This window comes from Pseudoliparis swirei, chromosome 9 (assembly GCF_029220125.1).
Source record: "Pseudoliparis swirei isolate HS2019 ecotype Mariana Trench chromosome 9, NWPU_hadal_v1, whole genome shotgun sequence".
NCBI lineage: Eukaryota > Metazoa > Chordata > Actinopteri > Perciformes > Liparidae > Pseudoliparis > Pseudoliparis swirei.
The window spans coordinates 3648033-3667735 of record NC_079396.1 but is presented as its reverse complement, the minus strand read 5'-3'; the positions used below and the strand labels follow the sequence as shown (position 1 = coordinate 3667735).

The 19703-nt window shown below is 43.4% G+C and overlaps 1 protein-coding gene across 1 annotated transcript in view; it reads left to right on the top strand.

Moving 5' to 3' along the window:
* Positions 1 to 19703, top strand: part of prkcz (protein kinase C, zeta) — a 96558-nt gene that overhangs the window by 68859 nt on the left and 7996 nt on the right. Inside the window, exons 15-17 of the mRNA XM_056423515.1 lie at positions 4789 to 4868; positions 6390 to 6479; positions 17674 to 17789. Coding sequence (XP_056279490.1) covers positions 4789 to 4868; positions 6390 to 6479; positions 17674 to 17789 — 286 coding nt within the window. The remainder of the gene's footprint in view (positions 1 to 4788; positions 4869 to 6389; positions 6480 to 17673; positions 17790 to 19703) is intronic.

Below are 19703 nucleotides of genomic sequence, written 5' to 3'. Positions count from 1 at the left end.
GAGGCATTTCTCTATGCATTCATCTCTATATCTGTACGTAACATGACGTGATTTTGGTATCGGAAGCGGACGACCAATCACCGTGGAAAAGTCTTTGGTCGAATGCGAGTAAACAGTCGTAGTGGAGAGCAACAGGGGAGGAACGCATTGGCCGAAATGCATTCTGGGAAGCCATCGGCTATCCTCCGGCAAAGATTTATATTTGTATTGGTTTCAAATGAGCTTGTAAACTACTACTTGGGGGGAAAAATCCAGTTGTATACGTTGTTTCTTAACTTCAACTCCAATCTCACACCAGCTGCTTAGCACAAAATGAAGATAGGGTGCAAAAAAAACTAGACAGAGTCAAGAGAAAATTGCCAGTAAATGTAGACATAAAAATGTAGGTTCCATTTAAAATAAACAGTGCCGCTTCCGATGAGTAATCCAGAACAAGAAATGATTAAAAATTGCCCGATCATGTTCTTTAATTAATTGAATTAAATGATACGCTCCAGAAAACTGCAGATGAACATTTTTACATCCAGACCCCGATAACTATCCCTGTAAATCAGGTGATAATTTAGCCCCCCGACCACGCAGAGTGCGGCCATATGATGTCTTCCACCTGGTTAGCGTCACCCTCCAGCCATAGTAAACTATATCTGTCTCTGTTTCATCAGCGAGCAGCCGACCCCATCCTCTAAACTTTATGGGAATAGTGGGAAATCAAATATGAATATTGAGAAGTTTTTTTTAACGTGTTTGTAATTTTAGGCTTAGATGGTTCTGGCACGCTTCGTTAAAATGGAGGGCTAATTTTATTTCCTTTAAATGTAAATTTGTTTTAGTTTGCCGTGGCATCTCAAGTCGGTGAAATATCTTGGCATTTTCGTAAACTATTGTTATATTTACATGATTAGTGATAGACAGTAGAGTGAAAACATAATATGGCCCGTAATATGTCGTATTCCTTGTAGATAAAAATACCTGGTGTGTTTAATTCCACCGTGAAAATGATTAATTTAGTGATTTGTGTTTCTCTAATTCGGTTGACGGATTAAATGATCCTTTATGGGCTGAGTGCAGAGATGCAACTGTTGTCAGGCAACAAAAAAAAGCATGTTTTAATATTTTTTATGTCCTAAAAGATAACACAACTAACGGTTTTCTGTAATCTACATGGATGTTACCACCCGAGAAATACTGTTGAAGGACGTGTGTGTGAGCAAGAAATCCGGTTAATATTTTAGACTTGATGTAATGAAGTGCATGCACATGCTGTAATGCACGCTGCCCCGCCCCTTGTGAACTGCGGAAAAATCTGGACGCATATCATGGCCTCTATTAAAGATTCAGGGTGCATGTGGGGAACAGTTTTTCTTCATTTGGCAGCTGATGTCATCTTCATTTGAACTGAGATCCCACCAGATCACCACATTTTAGGCTCTTCAGCCAAACTGCATGAGCTTATTGTTGTTGGAACATTGTTTCACGGTTATGATTTTTCACAGTATAAAGCTGCGTTCGCACCAAAAGCGGAATGCGAATGTTCCCGACGCTTTACTCGCGGGAGTTTAGTCACTTGACCGTTTGTGGTTTATTCGCTCCATTCGCGCCTCAGAGGGGGCGGGACTTATCTCTGTGGCTTTACTCCGTGGAAACAGTTATCATCTCCTTCATCCACCATGAAGAACTCACCACTAGTTCTGCTTCATACTTGTGGAGGACATCCCACACACGTCTGAACATCTAACGCCCTCGTGTTTGGGTTCATAGCATTAATATAATATATATATATTTATACATGATGTCACCCGTAGGCTCACACAGCTCGGTGACGTTCACCGACTACGTCCGAATAACTGCAGCTTTAAGCGCAATTAGAGAAGCAGTTGGATTCCCCAACAGCTGATTGGCTTTCACAACTCAGCGGTCGAATTTTTTCCGCTTCCCTGAATTCGCGTCCATTTAATTGTAAACCTTCAAAATAAAAGCGCAGGATATTTTTCTTCAATTTCTTAAAGAAAACTTGATCATGTGTATTTCAAGCTGTCAGGGGCCACATTAAATGATGTGGCGGGCCGGATTAGGCCCGTGGCCCTTGTGTTTGACGCCTGTGCTGTATAAACATCATCCAGCAATGCACCCTGGGAAATTACTTTAAAACTTCACGGTGGTACTTTTTACCTCGTGACTGTCAGGATCAAGGATAAAAAAACGCTTCTTGTTGTAATAACTACAGAGCTCTCAGTCCTTGCTCTGTGCAAAGAAAATGTGCCAATGCCACTGCCACTCAAGTCAAAGCAGCAATTTTATTACATTCACTCGATTTTTCTATCTAAATATCTGTGCGTGTGTGTCCTACACCTGTCAAATGATGGAAATTACAGTTATTGTACGTGTGGAAAAAAATCTCCTTCGATCTCGTACACAAAGAAGCGAGTTTAGTCACTCCAATGTTTCCAGAAGCCGCCCATGCACATGACCCTCAGGCTGGAACACGCTGCGAGCAAAACATGAATAAGGGTCATTTGCTGACATAAAATAAAGAAAATACTTGCTCAGATTTTGAGTAGGATCTTTTGTGAGAACAGATTTATCTTGTGTGTTTCCATGGAGTCAAAGCTTCATTTTTTTTGACAGTCCACATTAAAGCATTGATGGGATTCAGGAGGGTTGAATGTTCATCAGCACACCTCTTACCCTCAGGGTTAGAGGAAGCTCTCTTAATATCTGTCATCATTACCTTCGCATTGAAAATGCGGAAGGTAATGTTTTGATCGCCGTGTATTTATTTATTTATTTATTTGTATGCGTGTTATTCGCATAAGTAAAAAAGTATTGAACCGAATCACATGAAATTTGGTGGGATGATTGGTTATTATCCGGGGACCAGTTGATTAGATTTTGGGATCGATCGGGTCAAAGGTCAAGGTCAAGGTCATGAAAAAGGTCAACATCTTCTTGAATCGCATGAAATTTGGTGGGATGATTGGTTATTATCCGGGGACCATTTGATTAGATTTTTGGATCGATCGGGTCAAAGGTCATGGTCAAGGTCATGAAAAGGTCAACATCTTCTTTTTACCATAGCGCGGTCAATTTATATCCAATTGGCATGCAACTAATGCCAAAATGTTCATAATTCAATGCCCAATCTTGTTATATGCGAAGGTATGCGCTCTACCGAGTGCCCATTCTAGTTGCATTTGTGTTCCATATGGTCACATATCTTACCTTACACACCCCTTCACCTCTATAACGGAAATTCCTCCATACAGTCGGGGCACAGACATATTGCATCACATGAGGCTGCTATTGTATACGGAGCATAGCATGAGCATCTGCCACCAGTACCATCCTCCTGGCGGTCGTACTGGTAGAGCAGCGGGTTTCTCTATGAATGCCTGCCAATGGAAACCAACCTTTTCACTATAGGATGCCACCCAGCCATATGCCACCTGGCTAGACCTTGTGCCAGACCCTGCGTTGGGTATCAGCGCTGCACATGCCAGCCACACAGCTTTAGACAGACAGACAGACACAGTGACAAGGTGGCATTAATTTTCAAACATTTACCATTTTAATAACTGAAATATAAATATAAAGTATTCCCGAATCAATCAAACACTATACAAAACTGTGTTCATCATTATAAGGCATTTCTCGGGCTGATGGTAGCTCAGCCGTGTCGACTATTGCGTTTTTAAATCACGTTCCTATTCCGGATGTAATAACACCGGTATATATCGTATACTTCGAGAAGATATGGAGCAGTGGCGGCTGGCCACTAGAGGGCCACGAGGGCCTGGCCACACCCACCTTGAGCCACACAACCAAAAAAAAGTAGATAACAATTATAATAATAGTATTAATAATATTTATAAATTATACAAATTGCCAATATTTGTTTTTGTGAAATAGGATATCTGAACAAATGATCTGCTTTTCCTGCACGTGCTCTCTGCATGTCTCAGCCGCACTGGGGCCAGGTCGTTTTGGCCCAGAAGAGGCGGGTCTAAGAAGCAGTTTAGCCTATTACTGATTAAAGATATAAATGAGTGATATACAATTCAGCCAATCAGCGTCCTCAAATAGATTCAGCTTTTGGGCCAAAAGTCTGGCCCAAATCTCGTCAGGCACCTTTTTTTAACGGCATGACAACGGCGAGTGCGAGAACAATACATTCAGTGAAAAACAGGATAATTAAAGCCACAATAAGCATTATTTTTGCCAAATATTCCTATTTTTTTGGCAAAGATAGATCTTTATTTGCATTTCTCTAACAAAGCCATTGCACATTTTATTGTTTCTTATGGTCTGATGGAGCAATCTGGTTTTCTTGATTGCAATTTTCTTCATTCTATTATTTGAGAAAGCACCGATGGAGGAGTCACAAACAACCATTGTGTTACAGTTTAGGTGGAGCAAAGAACATATCTCTTCCTCCAACAGAAAAAAGTTTGAGAACCACAGCGTTCATGTGTGAGGCAGCACTACATCCATTTATTTCCATTGTGGGGGAAAAAATAAAATGAATAATTTCTAAGAGTTTTTTGCTCATCATATGACATTGTTGAGCTGTGGGAGTCTCAAGGCTGAGGAGCCCATCACAAGTGAGACAAAGAACAAAACAGTGTCTTCTGTATCTCCTCCCCTTCTTTTGACTCCCACTCAGCACACATGGTCACCCACAGGCAGGTTGGACTGTGACTCATCCTCCTCCTCCCTACTCACGCTTGTCCTTTTCCTCTCTCTCCCTCCCTCTCCTTGTGTGGCTGTCCTTCTTTTCTTTTCCGCCAACAGTTATTCTTGAGAAGCCCATTCGCATCCCAAGGTCTCTGTCGGTGAAAGCTGCCAGTGTCCTCAAGGGCTTTCTCAACAAGGTGAGAGCAGTCCACTCCCAATACTCTCTCTTTCTCTCTCTCTCTCTCTGCCAAGAGCTCTGGCCCATTTTAGGGACAGCCAGGGGGGGGAAAAAACTCTTTGTTTTGCGACTCAGTGTATTTTTTCGTTCCTGCGCGACAATTAAAGGAAACTTTTTATGATAATAATATTAGTAGTAAGACACAAGGGAAATATCGTCCATATGTTTGCGCCCTTATAATAAACGGTCCACAAACACGTCCCATCTTCGTTTTTTGCAACTTTTATTCTGCGTTCTGCATCCGAACTCTTTTCTTAAAGCGACAGCGCTCCCTTTTAAAAGGATCAATACAATACATGTTCTTGCCTTCGCAGTTTAGTACGTATACAGGTAAGTAATATTATCAAGCGTGCGAATAATACAAAATATGAATTAACTTAAAGACACATTTAATGTAGATCATTTTCAATGGACACTCTGGTATCAAATCAGCAAGACATTTGAAAGAACACGTTTCAGAAGGCTACAACGCACTGTGTGAGAATCTCTACAAACAGATCTCTCACATAGTCGGTTTGTTATTTGGTCATATACAACTCCTTGAATTCCTCTGAGTGAACATAAATTCCCAAATCTCGTCATCACTCAACTGAGATTTCTTCTATAGGCGTTGTTGCGTAAATCAACTTTGTATTATTCCGGTTTCCGCTGGTCGAAGTCGCTTCATAAATGCATTCTGTTTACCGTCTTATGTCTCTGTGACATTATTGTCCAAAACTATTCAAATCAATGAGCAACGCTGTTGCTCTGGCATCACAATCAACACACGATGTTGTGGATTTTGACTCAATCTCACAAACTTACATCCGAAATGTGGATTCATCCGCTGCTGAACATAGTCCCCAACAAAAGCACAATGTCCCACTGCCGGAGAAACATTTGTTAAAACGTACAGTGACCAGCTGTTTGAGTAAATGAGCTTATTTTTCCAAAATTAAACTACATCTTCGTGAGCTAGAAAAAAGAAAATTATGAAAAATATATAGAATATCACCAGAGTTATCATGTTAATCAAATTAGTTTCAGGACTTTGCAAGTGTTATACCTTTATTTTATTTTTTTACCTGAAACAAAAAACACAGTTTTACTTGCAAAAAGTGATCTGTAAAAACACTGGTGTGTGGCCCTTTAAGACGTGAATATGATTAAAGTGCATTCCTATTTATTCGGTGTGTTTGTGCATTTCAGCCTACGGTTTCATGCTTTTTGTGGCGTCTTCATGGTACACATTATGCAAACATGTGTGACTAGCATTATTCTTATTAATTGTCCACGTTGCTTCCTTCTGTCTAACATCTGATATCATATAATAAAGAGAAATGCTATATTTCAACATAGTCCCCCATGGACTTTATTGGTAAAATCCACCTCACAGTAAGCCGGCATTCGTCTCCATCTCCATCCTAAAGATTAATCTCACATTGCATGAAATATTGTGCCCACTGTTTGTGTTCCTGACCAGCTGTCTTGGTCCCAACAGGATCCCAAGGAGCGGCTGGGATGCCAGGTCCAGACGGGCTTCACAGATATCAAGGCACACACATTTTTCCGCAGTATAGACTGGGACCAGGTAAGAGCAGAGTGAGTGAGGAGAGCAACAAATACACATTAATCACGATTCAAAATAAACAAACAAGTACATTTGATCTTATAGAGCCGAGGTCTTATCAAAACCTACAGATGACGTCATGATAGTCTGCTTGGACAAAAACCTGTTGCTACAAAATATAAATCTCCAGTCCAGCACGAATTATTTGCGACCAAAAAAAGCATGACAAAAACAACAAAATCATGGACGCTTAAAAAGAAAACGAAAAAGGTTTTGAGTTGTTGAGAGATGAGAGTTTTGAGCGTGTTTTCTAGAGAGTTCCAGTCATTTGCAGCGGCAAGATAAAAAGGCGTTGTGACCAAACCCAGTACGGACTTTTGGAATGATGTCACTGGATCTCAAACGGCGATTGCTGTTAGAAATGTGAAGACGGATTGAGAGGTAGTGAGGGCTCATTCCCAAAAGGGATCTGTAGACCACGAGCAACCAGTGTTGTAGCCACCTGGTACGAAGGGAGGGCCAATCAACCAATCTGGAAAGGTCACAGTGGGGGGGGGTGAAGGGTGTCAAAACGGATGGTTGAGTGGCGGTCTTAAAGATAGAGGAAGGATGGTCATTTTCACGAAGGGTAGATTTGGCAGAGTGTGTGAAGGAGGCCTTGTTTCGATACAGGAAACCCAGTCCAGCTTTGACTTTAGCCAGAAGGTGATTGATGTGTACGTTAAATGAGAGAGACGAGTCCAACCAGAAGCCACGGTATTTTCTAGGAGCTGACAAACTCCAGCTCCGAGCCATCAGCTCTGTAGATGATGAGGTTTTCCCGGTCAAACAGCATGTACATTTGGTCTTTTAAGAGTTGAGGAGCGGGTGGAGGTTGTGGAAAGACTGTTGGATGGAGGTGAGGCTTTGTTTAAGAGCCCATTGGATTGAAGGACCAGCTGAATATATGATGGTGTCATCAGCATACGGAAGAATCCTGTAATTTCCAGAAACTTTGGCTGCATCGTTAATATGAATGGAGAACAAAATAGGGCCCAGGATGGAGCCTTGAGGCACACCTTTAGAGATGATATGAGGTTCAGACATGATGTTTTCGGTCTTTAACCGCTGGACACGACCACGATGATGTCATCAAGGACCTTCAGTGTCGCGGTGGTACATCCGTGGCCTTTCCTAAACCCAGACTGCTGGTCAGATAAAATATGATTTAAGTCAATGAAGTGAATTAGTGGTTCATGTACCAGTTTCTTTGACTTTGGCCAGACAGGGCAAGATGGAAATCGGCCTTTAGCAGCTCGGGTCAGAGCCAGAGCCTCCTTTAGAGAGCGGGAGAATCAAAGCCGATTTCCAGTCAAGAGGGAAAACAGACAAATGAAATAACAGGTTAAACAGTCTTGTAATAGGGGAAGCAATAATACGAGCGGCTGATTTAAAAAACACACCTAGTCCAAGGCCGTCCAAAACTCCCCCCGAAATCCAGAAACCACAGCTTACACGTGTGACGACCGGAACTGCAACACCCTGAAAGACAACGGAGGGAACAATGGGGGTTGCTGCTTCCAGAATACGATCACTCAGTTCAAACAGATACACTCTGGTTTTTACACGAGGTGGAAGATGACACTTAGCATATCGCTCACCGCCGTTGCTTCCTGACAGACGAGCTGCTGACAGCTGATCTGGGGTTTGTCACAACTAATGTAACAACAAAGAAAGCGTAAACACCGCACGCCCACATGCAATGCCAATGAGCTGTGAGAACACGGCACAGCTGTCACCTCGCATTCATCAGACCTGATGATATGGATCCACTCACTGTATGGAGCAAGAGCTTGAATATACACAGAGAACCTCTGTGATGGTTCCAACAGAGGGAGGCGGAGCCCTTTTCTCTCTCTCTGTGTGTGTGGGTGTGGGTGTGGGTGTGTGTGTGTGTGTGTGTGTGTGTGTGTGTGTGTGTGTGTGTGTGTGGGTGTGGGTGTGGGTGTGTGTGTGTAGACTGATGCTCAGTGAAGTGCCTTCACAACCTCGTCTGAAGCCGACATTAAAGAGGGATAGAAGACATAAAATATGAAGGATCTTTACATCTGTATATAGTCGGGTTCCAGCGGGGGGGCTGATGTACGGATATGACAGATATGAACAATGTTGAGGTTATTGTCACGTGAGGTCGTTGTGATGGCCGCTGGGACTCGAGACTGGGACTGGATGGTACCAATGGGCCTCTATTCAAACATATACTTTTCTGAAAATAGGTATTAAGACTCTTTTCTTCTTCTGAAACTATATTTACGATGAGTCCAGAGCTACAGTATGAATCATAGGGCTGGACATTAAATCATTAAACACTTATAAAAATATTTAATTGATCAATAGTTATCATGTTATATATGTATTAATAATAATAATAATAATGATAATGATAATAATGATACATTTAAAGTTTTTAAAGTGTTCCCCTTAGGATAGAACCTTAAAGAAACCAGAAGGTTAATTGTGGTTTAAAAATAGTTCATTAACAGAAGCAACATGGCTTCTCATGTTTAGCGTGGGATATTTTACATTATATGTTATTTAGCTGACGCTTTTATCCAAAGCGACGAACAATCATGTCACATTCATACACACATACACACACATACATACACACACATACATACACACATACATACACACACACACACACACACATACATACAAACATACACACACATACATACACACACATACATACACACACACATATACATACATACACACACACATACATACACACACACATACACATATACATACACACACATACATACATACACACACATACAAACATACATACACACACACACACACATACATACACACACATACATACAAACATACACACACACATACATACAAACATACACACACACACATACATACACACACACATACACATATACATACATACACATATACACACACACATACATACATACACACACACACACGCACACACACACAATTGTCTAGAGTGTGTTAATGAGTGCTGCCACAGAGCCTGTGAAGTACACACCAAAGGCAACGATATCAAAGCACGGGGAGGAATCCCCCCCCCCCCTCCTCAGAGGATAAAAGAAAACAAGTTGACAAAGCTGCGAGAGGAGTCGAAGCGACGCTCTGCCCTCACACTCCCCAACCTGTCTCCAGACCCGTCAGCAGCGACTCTGTTGTGTTGCCGCATTTTAATATTCATCCGACGTGTTCCTGAGGGGGCGCCGGGGGGGGGGGGGGGGTTCCTCGCTGAAGAGATGACACCGTTTGAATATCATTTACCTGCCGGTCCTCTTTCATGCCCTTCGCCACATCCACAGTTCTCCCCTGGGCGTCGAGCAGAAACGGATCATTTGGGTTTTTCCCGCTGTGAGTTCTGTTTGATCACGTCCGCTGTGAGGGCGTCAGGCGGGCGCATCTTTGTCTCACCTTTGACCCTAACAGGTGACTTGGGTTCCGTATTAACACCAGAAAGCCAGAGGCTGGCAGCACACTTCATTTTATTGTTTTTTATGTATTTATTTTGATTTGACAATCGAACAAGAGGATACAATGCAGAGGGTTTCATACCTCGACCGTGTCATGGGGGGGGGGGGGGGGTCATCTTGTCCAGAGGGAGAACTTCCAAAAGCCCCTTGTACCAAGCATCCGTAGGAGTAGTATCTTTAAAAAATCCAGAATTTAAGAATAGTCTTTGTGCAATATACAACATTATTTCAATTAGTTTAGCATTGTTGTTGTTGTTGTTGCTCCTTGCACTGCTCACTTTAGCTGCCTGAATGCATTGAGGAGGAGAAACCACTCCATCCTTGACTCCTCTGATGAGCTCAGCACGTCATGTGACGGCGCCACAGAAATAATGTCATGTTTAGTTTAAGAAAAAAACATCATGGCTAAAAATGTAAACATAAATATGACACATTTAAAAAATAAAAGTCACAAATGTAACTTCACATAATCTCGGGACACTAACGTGGGCCTCCTGGTGGAGGTCCAGTGTTCCGGAAGCTTTGTTGGTTTGGTTCTTACAGAACTGAGTCGTTCCATAGTTTGGTTCTCTGACTGCCCTTCTTTCTCGTCTTTCTCTTCTTTCTCTTTTTTCTGTTCTTTCTCTTCTTTCTTTTCTTTCTCTTCTTCCTCTTCCTTCTCTTCTTTCTCTTCTTTCTTGTCTTTTTCTTCTTTCTCTCCTTTCTCGTGCTTCTCTTCCTGTCTGGGTTGTCAAAGTGTCTTTTGTTCTTAGATATCAGCACTTAGTTAAAGGGTACCTGTAGTGCAAATCACTATGTAGCCAGAGCAAAAGATAATGTGTTTCTAAAGTGTATTCATGCACTGACGGTCCAGTATTCAATAACAATACGTAGTTTAGGCTGTTCAAAGTGCTCAAATCCGACATGCGACAGTGCACTGGAGCTTGAATATGTCGCGGGTGGTGTGACGTCGGAACGTTGATAGAGCGACAGCCAGCCACAGCGGATGTGTTCAGATACCAATGTAAACAACGTCGGCGCTCGCAAACAAATGCTGAGAGATTGAGAATATGGACGATGAAAGATTGTCTGATTCAGCAACTGGATACTTGTTTGAACCTTTGAAAGCAGACTATCCCCATTTAGTGAATTGTGACAGCGATGATAGCGATGATTCAGATGAAGTTGATGCCGAAGGACCGCCGGTCCAGATGCTTCACCGTGCGGACCGTGCACGCAAGTCGGCGGACGTTTGGTGCAGTTGTGGGAAATGTGTGCCACAAAAAACAGACATAGAGTGCATTTGTTGTAAAGAGCACGAACTTATGTCCGATGATATAGTGTCATTAGACCTCATCTGCTTCACACAAAAGAGTGAGCTTGATAGCTACATCGCGCATAAGCCAGCGCTGGAGATGTCTTTCATTGATGCAATGATCGGCCGACATGTTCGGGGGCCTACACGCGAGGGAGAACTGTCAAATCGGTAAGTTAGCCAGTTGCTTCATGTAGGCTAATTTGCGATCACCAGAGTTGGTGTGATTATTACTAATATTCGCGTGTAGAAGTGGCTCCGGATTGGCTGAATTCCTTTCAACGTTCCTACGTCATAGTTAGCTTTGAGCTGGAGTAAATAACTAGCAAAATGGCTGCGCCCACGGATTCGGAATTTTGACAAATAAATGTAAATCCTCGGGCTATGCGTGACTTGTTGACAATAGCAGCGGGGTAAATATGATTTATTTGATGCGCCGAATGGATGTAGCACGTTGCTGTTTTGCACTACAGGTACCCTTTAAACAAAATAGAACAAACCCTGTTTCCTTCCCCTAACGGTCTCTCCATCCATTGAGAGAGAGAGAGAGAGAGAGAGAGAGAGAAGGAGAGAGTGATTCAAGATTCAAGATTCAAGATTCAAGATGTTTTATTTGTCACATACACACACAGGGTGTGCAGTGAAATGAAAGTGGCAATGCTCAGCAGGAATGTGCAAGGGCAACAAGTACACACTATTTACAATAAAAAACAACACAATATTTACAGTAAGTGTGTGTGTGTGTGTGTGTGTGTGTGTGTGTGTGTGTGCCTAAGAGGGGCAGTTGTGTGGGTCTATGTGGGGGTCCTGGTGAGGTCGGAGTTCACAGTCCTGATGGCCTGAGGAAAGAAACTCCGTCTCAGTCTCTCTGTTCTTGCAGCGTGACTACGGGCGCCTGCCTGACCGCAGCAGCTGAAACAGTCTGTTGTTGGGGTGGTGAGGATCCTTCATGATCCTGCCGGCTCTGGTTCTGCACCTCCTGGTGTACAAGTCCTGCAGGGTGGTGAGTGTAGTTCCAATAGTGCGCTCAGCCGAACGCACTACTCTCTGCAGAGCCTTCCTGTCCTGAGCGGAGCAGTTGCCAAACCAGGCTGTGATGCTTCCTGTCAGGACGCTCTCTACAGCTCCAGAGTAGAAGGACTGAAGGATCCTCTGGGAAACTTTAAATTTCCTCAGCTGCCTGAGGTGGTAGAGGCGCTGCCTTGCCTTTCTCACCAGAGTGTCTGTGTTTGTTGACCATGTCAGATCCTCGGTGATGTGGACTCCCAGGTATTTATACCGCTCACCCTCTCCACAGTAGTCCCGTTAATCCCCAGTGGTGAGTACGTCCTCTGTTGTTGTACCCTCCTAAAGTCCACAATCAGCTCCTTAGTTTTGGTGACATTCATGATGAGGCTGTTGTCCTGGCACCAGAGTGACAGATCAGCAACTTCCTCCAGGTAGGCCTTCTCGTCGTTGTCGGAGATCAGGCCCACCACCACTGTGTCATCCACAAACTTGATGATGGTGTTGGAGCTGAACCTGGCCACACAGTCATGTGTGTACAGGGAGTACAGTAGGGGGCTGAGGACGCAACCCTGGGGGGATCCTGTGTTCAGGGTGAGGGATTTGGAGGTGTGTCTGCCCACCCTGACCACCTGTGGCCTGGCGGTCAGGAAGTCCAGGATCCAAGCACACAGGGGGTGTTCAGTCCCAGCTCAATCAGCTTGCCGGCCAGTCTGGAGGGACTATGGTGTTGAAAGCTGAACTATAATCAATGAACAGCAGTCTCACATAGCCCCCTCTGGCTGTCCAGATGAGAGAGTGTGGTGTGCAGTACCTGGGAGACAGCATCATCCGTGGATCTGTTTGGGCGATAAGCAAACTGCAGCGGGTCCATGGAGGAAGGGAGGAAGGCGCAGATGTAGTCCTTTATCAGCCTCTCAAAGCATTTCATGACCACCGAGGTGAGGGCCACCGGTCGGTAGTCATTCATACATGCTGGAGAAGCATTCTTGGGCACAGGGACAATAGTGGATCTCTTGAAGCAGGCGGGGACCACGGACTCAGCCAGGAGAGGTTGAATATTGTGGTGAACACTGGAGCTAGCTGGTTAGCACAGGTCTTCAGTACTCGCCCAGATATGCCATCTGGACCTGCAGCTTTCCTGGTGTTCACCCTCAACAGAGCCCTCCTCACACTGTGCTCGGTCACAGAGAGTGTGTGTTCATCCCCAGCGGTAGAACTCACCTCGGCTACGCTTAACGGTGTTGTTGTTAGCCGGCGAGCTAGCGCTGTTGTTGCTAGCCTCAAACCGTGCATAAAATGAGTTCAGGTCGTCCGCTAGGGATGCGTCGGCACTCACCATAGCGGGGTCTGCTCTGGTAGTCTGTGATAGTCCGTAGCCCCTGCCATAGGCGCCTGGTGTCGCGCTGCTCCATCTGTGATTCCACTCTGTCTCGGTACTTCCTCTTGGCTTCCTTCACCGTCCTTCTCAGCCCACAGACCGCTGCCTTGTACTCGTCCATGTTGCGGATACAAGACCGGAGTTATAGGCAGCAATGCAGGCGTTCACAGCTTCACGGATGGATCTATCAACCCACGGCTTTTGGTTAGGAAAGACCCTAACTTTTACCGTGGGGACGATGGTGTCCGTTAGCGTTGCTATGAGGCTCATTGCTACTTCCGCAAACTCGCTGACGTCACTGGAACTGGATTGGATCATGTCCCAGTCGACGACGCGCAGAGCGTCCTGTAGCTCAGCCTCTGATTGGTCAGACCACCGCTTCACGTTCCTCGTCACTACCGCTTCCCGCGCGATCTTTTGCCGGTATCCCGGAAGCAGAAAAATGGCGGCATGGTCTGATTTTCCGAACGGAGGGAGAGAGACAGCCTTGTAGCCTCTCTTGAATGGCGTATAGCAGTGGTCCAACGTTCTTTCCCCTCTGGTAGCACACGTAATGTGCTGGTGAAAGTTCGGCATGACTTTTTTTAGGTTAGCCCTATTAAAGTCCCAGCCACCACCACAGCCGCGTCGGGATACTTGTTCTGATGCCGACATAACACATCGTGTAGGTCCGATAGTGCTACGTCGGTGTCCGCTTGTGGTGGTATGTAGACGGCTGTGGTGATGACCGAGCTGAACTCCCGGGGAAGGTAGAATGGACGGCATGAGATCGTCAGATGTTCCAGGTTCGGCGAGCAGGAACGAGAAAGAGAGAGGGTGGGGAGAGAGAGGGGGAGAGAGGGAGGTTGTGAGAGAGAGGGGGAGAGAGTGAGGTAGGGAGAAAGATGGAGAGAGAGAGGGGGGAGGTGGAGGGAGAGGGAGAGGGGAGAGAGAGAGATGGAGAGATGTAGAGAGGGGGAAAGAGAGAGAGAGAGAGAGAGAGGTGTGCTTCATTGCCTCCACACCAGCTTTAAGCTGCCCAACAACACATCAAAGACGGGGGAAAGGAGGAGGAGGAGGAGAGGGAAGTGAAGAGATGAAACATCGACAATGAGTAAGAAGACGCAGACAAACGGAGAGGAGGACGATGGAGACAGGATGTGAGGGGGTGACGCTGACGGAGGAGTGTAGGGAGGTGCTGAACAAGCAACAACAAAATATTTGCAAAGGAGAGAGAGAGAGATTGTGGGGAAGGTGGGCCGATTTGATGGAGGGAGCGATAGATAGATGATAAATATAATATCTATAAAGAGAGAAAGTGAGTGGTTGTGTGTTTGTTTGTTTGTTTGTTTGAAGCTCTTCCCACAGAACACTCTGAACCAATATCATCAATGAAGCACAGAAACTGTGCGACAGGTGAACCAGGACACACACACACACACACACACAAGAAATGGGACTGGAAAGCAAATTTGCGAGTGTTAAATATTCCTCTAAACAACAATATTGGTAATTTGCGAGTGTTGTCCAACGTGAGTCTTTGATCTATTCGGTTAAAGTCTCCTGGAGACGTGAGCTGCCGCTCGCACAACCAAGCTGCTGGCGGAAGAGTTGCATTGTGGGAAAGAATTATGCGATCCAGACCAGTTGTAACTCCAAAAGTACAATCGAATGCTCCTCAGTCAGAGGAAGCAACGGTGATGAGAACCAGTAACTTTGTTTAAATCACTTCTTAAAACCCATTTTTATAGAACAGCTTTTAAGTGATGTCATCCTTTCTGTGCAGTTATTTAGTTCCCCTAATTTAGTCTGTCTGTTTTTTATTTGTATTTTCTAATTGTATCTTACCATTGTATTTGTTTTGCCTTGACTCTATTCTCTGTCGAGCACTTTGTAAACTTTGTTTTTAAAGGTGCTATATAAACATTATTATTATTATTATTATTAATAAGAATGGAAGCGCCCATTGTGAATGATAAATCATCAGCTCAAGGTTCAACGTATGTTTTTATTTTAATTTTATATTTGTATCTTACCATTCTATTTGTTTTGCCTTAATTCTCTGTCGAGCACTTTGTAAACTTTGTTTTTAAAAGTGCTATATAAATAATAATAATAATATTATTATTATTAATAATAATGGAAGTGTCCATTGTGAATGATAAGTCATCAGCTCAAGGTTCCACGTAAGTTCAGTTCCAGTGATCCGTATAGTAAACTGAAACGTCGTTGTGTTACCAGGAAGCAGGTTACAGTAAATATATGAAAGTTCTCTTCTTTGCACAAAATGTATTGAATGAAATATAAAAAAATCCAGAAGAACAAGAGTTCACTTTTGTGAATTCTTGCTGAAGAAACATCAACTTTTCGCAGCATGAATGTCAGGACTTTCACCCAGGAGACGTCTGTTCAGGTCCCGTGTGAAAACAGACTTATTAGACCCTACTTCTAATCAATAGGTCACATACTTTTAACTAATACCACGTACAATTAAGTTATTACCTTCGCATTGAAAATGCGGAAGGTTATGTTTTGATCGCCATTTATTTATTTATTTGTATGCGTGTTACTCGCATAACTCAAAAAGTATTAAACCGAATTGCATGTAATTTGGTGGGATGATTGGTTATTATCCGGGGACCATTTGATTAGATTTTGGGATCGATCGGGTCAAAGGTCAAGGTCATGAAAAGGTACCAAAAAAGTGTCTGCGGCGAAGGTATGCGCTCTACCGAGTGCCCGTTCTAGTTTTCCTTGTTTTGGTTGTCTAAAAAGTTATTTTGTTTGAATTTACAACGTTAAGTTTCCCTTTCACGTCATGGCGGTGCAGTGTGGCGGCCTAAAGTATAATCTGTGTATATTCTACATATGATTATGTAATTTATCAGCACTTAATCAGCCTATAAAAAAACACGAGTCTCTTTTTAAAGTTCCTAATTCTAACCACTTTTTTTTAACGCGTGTATTCTTCGAAACGAGGAAACGGCCTAAAAGCGGCCTGCAGAGCGAACGCGTGCACCCGGCATCTGACTTCTCAGAAAATTGTAACCATGGAAACGAAACCAGACCCAAAACTCTGCCGGCTGAATCACTCTGGCGCAATTACTCCGCTGCCTCAACCCCCGGTTCTGTTGTTTTTCTCTCTCTCTCTCTTTTTTCACTCCTGTCTTCTTTTCCACTCAGAAGCGTCCACGTGTTTTACTCGCAGCTCTGACCGAATGGAGAAAAAAACACATTGTTTAAACCTGCCTGACGGACCATAGATTATATCATTTATTAAAGGCTCAGTGGCCGATTATTCATCTCAAATGTGCAAGTTTCCTTTCCACAGTCATTTAGTCAATTATTACATTTGACATCAACATTTTTTTAATTCATTCATTTGTGTCATTTAAGGTTATTTACTGTATGCTTTGGAATGCTCGTTGTTAGTTTAAATACGACATTTTATCACTTTACACCGAGATTTCACAAAAATGTTTAGTCATGGAAATTTGGTTTAAAGTCCTGGAAATCCATTGTGCATGAACCTTGAGTATAGTAGTAATTTAGAATTACTTTTGAGGCTAAAGAATGTATAATTATCATTATTATGGTTTCAAACGGAGAGCTGTTGTCTTTACTCTGAGTCCGACCAGCTTGTTGCTATCCACCCAATATAATCTTTTTTACAAATCAGCTAAAAAAGACGAGCGTCTTGTATCTTAGAACAGAGGGAACGGATTCATGACCCGATTGATATAGCAGCTTCTGCTGAATATGATTAATTACAATTAACTTCAACTAGAGAAAGTAATAAAGGTAGCAAACGTAATGCTAGGGAACGTGCAGTTTTTTCTTCTTTTCCCGACAGCACATGAACGCCCCTCAGTCGTCGAAGAGGCTCCTAGATTTAGAGCGCGCCATGTGCTTTGGGTTTACTTTTCTCCGACGCGGTCTCCGCTCGCCACTGTTGTGTTGAGAGAGATCTGCTGTTGCACGTTGCAGGATTTTTTTGAATACATTTTTTAATGTGTGTGTTTTGTTTCCCCTCAGCTGGAGAAGAAAGAGACGACGCCGCCCTTCAAACCTCAAATCACGGATGACTACGGCCTCGAAAACTTCGACACGCAGTTTACGAACGAACCGGTGCAGCTAACGCCAGACGACCCGTGAGTACCTCGCCACGTCCCGTTGGACCGCGGTTACCCAGCGGCGCGCGGAGAGGGTTCGAAGATGTCGTTGGCGGCGACTGGAAACTCGCCTTCGGCCCTCACGTCTTATTATCACCTTCGCATTGAAAATGCGGAAGGTTATGTTTTGATCGCCGTGTATTTATTTATTTATTTGTATGCGTGTTACTCGCATAACTCAAAAAGTGTTAAACCGAATCTTAGAACAGAGGAAATAAATATATATATATATAAACTGAGAAACAGGTTGCAAAAAATAAATTCAATATATATATATATACTATTTTGAATTTATTATATATATACATATGCATATATATATATATATGTACCATATATAAACCTAGGTGACAATAATAAAACAAATATTTTTAAGGGGATTTATATTTTATATATATATGTGGTCTTAACAATATATATATATATATAGTCTTAACAATATATATATATTTATATATATATATGGGGCATAATATATCACATGTGATATATAATATATAAATATACTATACATTTTATATATAATATATAAAATCTATTTTATTTATTTTTAACCAAATTTAGAGAAATTCCAATTAACCGTGTTAATTGTCCATTGTATTTGTGGGATGAACCCACCTAACACAGGGATTAACTACACACACACACACACACACACATACACAGGTGTGCCCACTGAGCCTGAAGCTGTGACCGTGTTCCTCTAAACAGGTGATATCGGTCGGCCTTCTCGTGGTCCGATCAGAGGTCAAAACATACGTGTATTCATGTATCCTCAGAGGGGGGGTGGAGGCCATCTTTTGCATCCAATAAAGAATAAACGCATCCCTCCCCGCGAGTCCCCAACATTGACGTCTTCATCATCACACATTGATCTGATTAACGCGACCGTGTAGCTCTCAGGGTCTGGACCGGGTCTGCTGCGGAGCTCTGGCACCGCGGCAGACCCGGTTCTGCACGGCCCGTTTCACAATGTTCCATAAAGCTTTGGCCGTGCCCGTCGATAGATATTACCAGACTTATGGCAGGCGACTTTTTTCATTTCAATCCATCGCTGGATACACGTTCCAACGTTTCTGGACTGATTTTTAGCAAACTATTTCTTTTTTTTTAAACCACACTGATTAAAAGCAGGAGCTGAAATGGAAAACAATGGACTCCACCATGCACTCTGCCCAAACTGCATCGTATTAACATGTTCATCAATGACATGAGGACATGTCGTAAAACAGATTGTCATTTCGAACAATGGTGGAGCTAACGATCATTGATAATATCTTCTTCTGGATGTAGTATAGACTGGATCTATACTGCAGCCGTAGGAATCTGACCACGAGGGGGCGGGGCCAATGCGCAGATGGAATCTGCTTTCCAACCCGATGGGTCCCATCCAACTCGGTTTACAGACGATCCAGTTGTAGATTTTCTCTCAGATGTAAATTCATCCATAAGGAGAGAGAGAGAGAAGAGGAGATAGGTGCTCAGTGTATCCTAGAGGAGAGAGGTGCTCAGTGTATCCTAGAGGTGCTCAGTGTATCCTAGAGGAGAGAGGTGATCAGTGTATCCTAGAGGAGAGAGGTGCTCAGTGTATCCTAGAGGAGAGAGGTGCTCAGTGTATCCTAGAGGAGATAGGTGCTCAGTGTATCCTAGAGGAGAGAGGTCCTCAGTGTATCCTAGAGGAGATAGGTGCTCAGTGTATCCTAGAGGAGAGAGGTGCTCAGTGTATCCTAGAGGAGAGGTGCTCAGTGTATCCTAGAGGAGAGAGGTGCTCAGTGTATCCTAGAGGAGAGAGGTGCTCAGTGTATCCTAGAGGTGATCAGTGTATCCTAGAGGAGAGAGGTGATCAGTGTATCCTAGAGGAGAGAGGTGCTCAGTGTATCCTAGAGGAGAGAG